The following is a 4,477-nucleotide window of genomic DNA, read 5'->3' as shown; positions in this document are numbered from 1 at the left end:
TTTACTAGCTTTTATTTATATTCCTGACTCTGTTGACTAGAACTACAGTCCAAAATTCCAAACGGTTGTATTCGTGACTAAATACAACGAAGTTTCGAATTCCGATTCCGTGTTTGACAAAGTTGTATCTAATGTTATCGATATCTGTTTTAAAGTTTTGAATTATGGTGACTGGTGTATAATATTTATGTGGCCAGTGGCAGTGCTCAGTTTTTGACAGTAGATAGCCCCTAAAGCTATTTATTCGGTTTTGGATTTCCGAAGGGACACCAATTTCGGCAAGGACATTAGTTATTAATATGCATTAAAAGAAATATAGTCCATACAGCTCCCTACTGAAATATTTTCTATAAATATACTTATTTGTGAATTTAAAAACGTTTTCGTGACCTTGCGTCACTCTTGTTTTTATTTTGATATGCACCGGGAGTTAAGATTGTTACCTGCCGTTAGATTTATTTATTTATATTTATTATATAAGCCAAACGAACATAAAAGACTTAAACTTACTAACTAAAAAGCAAATAAAATATTAGGGCCCTATCTAAAGTGCATTTGAATGTCAATCACTCACTGCTACTAATTACAAAATTATTTATTCCAAATAAATTACTTAAAAAAGAAACGGAATACCTAAATCAGTAATATATTACAGTCATTAAGCGCTTTACCTTAGTATCAATCTAGACCTGTATTTCACCAAACATTAAAACTTAATATAAATTATAACATTAAAAAAAATTGTGCCTAATAATAATAAAATATTTTAATTTAAAACTTTTTTTCAAATAAGTTTTTCAAACAGTACTTTCAATTAATCATGGGTTCTTTATGGGAGTGGTTATCAGATGTTTTCTGGACGGATAGTTTTTGGTTAGTTCCTGGGTATACATGGGCAGATGTCACCAATGGACCCGACAAAGAGGTGCTGTATCCTGAGACCAAAGACTTTCTATACCAGATACCGTTAACTCTGATGTTTTTAGTACTCAGATATACACTTGAAAAGTAAGTAGCTTAATAGCTTATTTTTTAAAACCATTATACTGTTTTGTCCCGAACCAGGGAGGGTTTGGCTTTGTATGCCTTCGAGAAATGCGTAAAAAATTATAGGTATTGTGTGATTTAATTACATATTGGTCTGTATGTGATTTAATTGAAGGGAATTATACACAAAATATCACTAGTTAGTGTTCAATTAATTACTATTATAGTGTTAGATACTTTCTTTTCCTAGGTATTGTTTTCAAGCCTTAGGTCGAGCGCTTGGTATAAAGAATAAGAAGCAAAGAGTCGTTGAAGCAATACCATTACTTGAATCTGCTTACCGCAAATCGCGCAAGGAAAAGGACGTAAGTAAGAAAAATACTTCCAAAATATATTATGACATATGTCCCTCTTAGGGATCACCCAACTACTAAAATTTCCTCGTTTATCAGGTAATAGCTCTTGCCAAGCAGTTGGACATGACAGAGCGTGAGGTGGAGCGCTGGTGGCGTCTCCGTAGAAACGTGGACAAGCCTTCGAAGATGACTAAATTTTGCGAACACGCCTGGAGGGCTACATATTTCGGTTGTAACAGTCTAGCAGGTCTCTACATCTTGTGGGATAAGGATTACTTCTGGGATATCAACAAGTGCTTTATAGGATATCCACATCAGGTAGGAACAGGTCAAATTATTAAATGGCACGTACCTATGTTCCTAGATCATAGCGGTACTTATAAATTATAGAGCACGTCGTGGAAGTAATTTTTTACGTAGAGGCCTTATTTTTTGTAAGGAAAAGAGACAAGTAATTGGAAAGCACTTGTAAGCTGATATTTTTAATCAGGGTCTCACGAACGATATATGGTGGTACTACACGCTGTATTCTTCACACACGTGGTCTACCGTCATCACGGTGTACTTCGATGTTCGTCGCAAGGACTTCCTACAGTCCGTCATGCATCACGTGATAGCTGTTCTACTGCTCACCTTTACTTGGATTACCAACTTCTACAGGATTGGAGTCGTGGCGATACCTTCGCAAGACGGGTCCGGGGCGATTATTGAGGTACCTGTCGAATATTGTATATTTTATTAGCTTTTACCCGCGACTTCGTCCGCCAGCTTAATTTTCCCATACGTCATTTTCCCGGGGTAAAAGTATGCTATGTCTTATCTCGGGTATCAAAATATCTCCACATTAAATTTCATGCAAATTGGTTAAATAGTTTAGGCATGATTGAGTAACAGACAGACAGACAGAGTTACTTTCGCATTTATAATATTAGTATGGATTGACCATTGTCCCACGCTAGGTGGGTTCGGCATAACGTGTTTTCTTTTTCAACTCATACCTTTCAGGTGTCTGTTCCACTTTATTGTGTACATTTGCTTTCTCATAATCCACTCATCTCTTTTTTGGGCTCCCCTTTTGAGGTTCCTATTGAATGAGTTTTTCAAATTTAGCATCGCTTTTTATTCCGTTCCTAACTTACGTTTTTTATTAAGTCACAAAGTGTTAATGTTCTATTTCTATTCCCCAGCTGACCAAAGCTTTCAAGACTGCGAAGTATGACTTCATCAGCTTTTACCTCTTCTTCGTTTTCATTATTGTGTGGTTTTATACAAGAATGTACATCTTGCCATTCCAGATTATGCATGGGTACGTATCTTAGTTACTTGCACCCTTACGCAGTACCTAACGGTTAACCTCGGGAGCGACAAACAATTAATGGCGGTTAAGGACGCACAACCTTAGGCGGTTGCATACTAAACTGTAACCGCGCGGCTAACCGTTAGAGGGTTTAGTTATAGTACCTATATGCTTGTAAAATCTAGCCCTCCCATTCATAAACACACTATAAACCTATTTTAGTTAAAAAACCACTATAATATGTTTTCTCTTTTTCATTTCGCTAAGAAGTGAAAGAAACAAAACTCTATAAAAGCCTTTCATAAATTCATATATTTTTATGAATAAGAGAGTAACTAGACAGACTTTTAATCAATCTACGATGTGTACTTATTTACTTACAGTACAATGTTTACGACACATCGACTTTTTGATGGTTTCCCGATGGGTTACATTTTGAATGTAATTCTGCTAGCGCTTGTGGCATTGCAAGTCTACTGGTCAATTCTGATTGTTCGTGCGTTACGTAACTGGTTGAGATTTGGGGTAAGTTCAATTGAAATCGTTTTATTGAAAAAGTAAGTATAAGCATTTTTTAGTATACTATCATTAATAACAGTCAGCGCCATCTAAAGGCAGTGACAGTTTAGTCTGCAACCTTGTAAAAGTGGGAATCGCAACACGCATTCCTTTTGACTAGCTTCGAAAGTTTTTGTAGGTACTTAATAATGATGCTTCTTATTTAAGTATACCGACGAGCTAGAGACGGTGCTAACTTTTCTGTTTATTTTGTTTTTAGATTGAACGTGACGTTAGAAGCTCGAGTTCAGAAGCTTCAGATGATGATCAACCGAATATTTCTAATCACTGTGTACCGCGAGACATGGTCATGGAAGCTAAACTGCTATTATAAGATAAGGTGGGGAGCATTAAGCGCAATTAAAGATTTGTGGGAACATTTGTGTGATGATAATGCATACGAATATACAAAATGATACGAAGTATCTGTGACTTTTATTTTACTCCGCATGCGTTTTAAACTTTATAATACGAGCAAAATGCTATTCGGTTATATAAAATTCCGTAACTTGCATATAAATCTTAACACACCGTACCTACCTACCTTCTATGTGTAGATATCTCTTACAAGTTTTATTTTTGTTTTTTTTTATTTTTATTTTTAAAACATTCATAAAATTTTATTTGTGATGAATATTAAATACAAAAAATCTTGCAGTTATTAAGATTGTTTTTCTTTTTATTGTCGGAATCACAGAGTATTCTATAGATATAAAGATATTGTTGTTCATATCTTGTTCGACTTATTATGAATTTATTCACCGTTACTAATTACAAAATTATATATTCCAAATAAAGTGTTCAAATAAAAAAGAATAACTAATAGGTTAATTCTAGCTGCTAACTTTAGTACGGTATCGAGTTAGATCGGCGTAACACCGAAAGTAAAGGAATAATATAATCTATATCACATTTCAATGGCCAAAGTCTGATGTACTGCTCACCTTCACTTGGATCACCAGCTTCTACAGGATTGGAGCCGTGGCGATACCTTCGCAAGACGGCTCAGAGGCGCTCTTTGGGGTATTGAATGATCATCTAACTTTTAATGTTAAAGAGCAGAGAGGAAAGAGCCAGATTGTTTGATATGCTTATTTTAGTGACGTTCTGTACTGTCTTTTCTTACAATAATAATAATTAAGTAATATTAAAATGGTTATTATTGGTTTTCCAGATGGGAAAAGCGTTCAAGACTGCTAATTTCCACTTCATAAGTCTACAAATTTTCTTCGTTTTCATTATTGTGTGGTTCTATACGAGAATGTACATTTTGCGCAGA

At 35.1% G+C, this 4,477-nt stretch overlaps 1 protein-coding gene across 1 annotated transcript; it reads left to right on the top strand.

Annotated features, from left to right (window-relative positions):
* Positions 1 to 820: 820 nt before the first annotated feature.
* LOC142981887 (ceramide synthase 2-like) lies at positions 821 to 3,740 on the top strand. The gene is made up of 7 exons (XM_076128027.1): positions 821 to 1,008; positions 1,238 to 1,352; positions 1,440 to 1,661; positions 1,834 to 2,055; positions 2,531 to 2,649; positions 3,024 to 3,165; positions 3,419 to 3,740. The coding sequence occupies exons 1-7, from the start codon at positions 821 to 823 to the stop codon at positions 3,530 to 3,532; spliced, it is 1,122 nt and encodes a 373-aa protein (XP_075984142.1). The 3' UTR covers positions 3,533 to 3,740.
* Positions 3,741 to 4,477: the final 737 nt, after the last annotated feature.

The sequence above is a fragment of the Anticarsia gemmatalis genome, chromosome 20, assembly GCF_050436995.1.
Source record: "Anticarsia gemmatalis isolate Benzon Research Colony breed Stoneville strain chromosome 20, ilAntGemm2 primary, whole genome shotgun sequence".
In the NCBI taxonomy this organism is placed as follows: domain Eukaryota; kingdom Metazoa; phylum Arthropoda; class Insecta; order Lepidoptera; family Erebidae; genus Anticarsia; species Anticarsia gemmatalis.
The sequence above is the reverse complement of the archived record's forward strand: the minus strand, read 5'-3'. Positions and strand labels throughout refer to the sequence as shown.

Coding starts and splice junctions, on each gene's coding strand:
- LOC142981887 (XM_076128027.1), top strand. CDS start 821: ATGGGTTCTTTATGGGAGTGGTTATCAGATGTTTTCTGGACGGATAGT. Junction 1,009..1,237: donor CTCAGATATACACTTGAAAA/GTAAGTAGCTTA, acceptor TTCTTTTCCTAG/GTATTGTTTTCAAGCCTTAG. Junction 1,353..1,439: donor AATCGCGCAAGGAAAAGGAC/GTAAGTAAGAAA, acceptor CTCGTTTATCAG/GTAATAGCTCTTGCCAAGCA.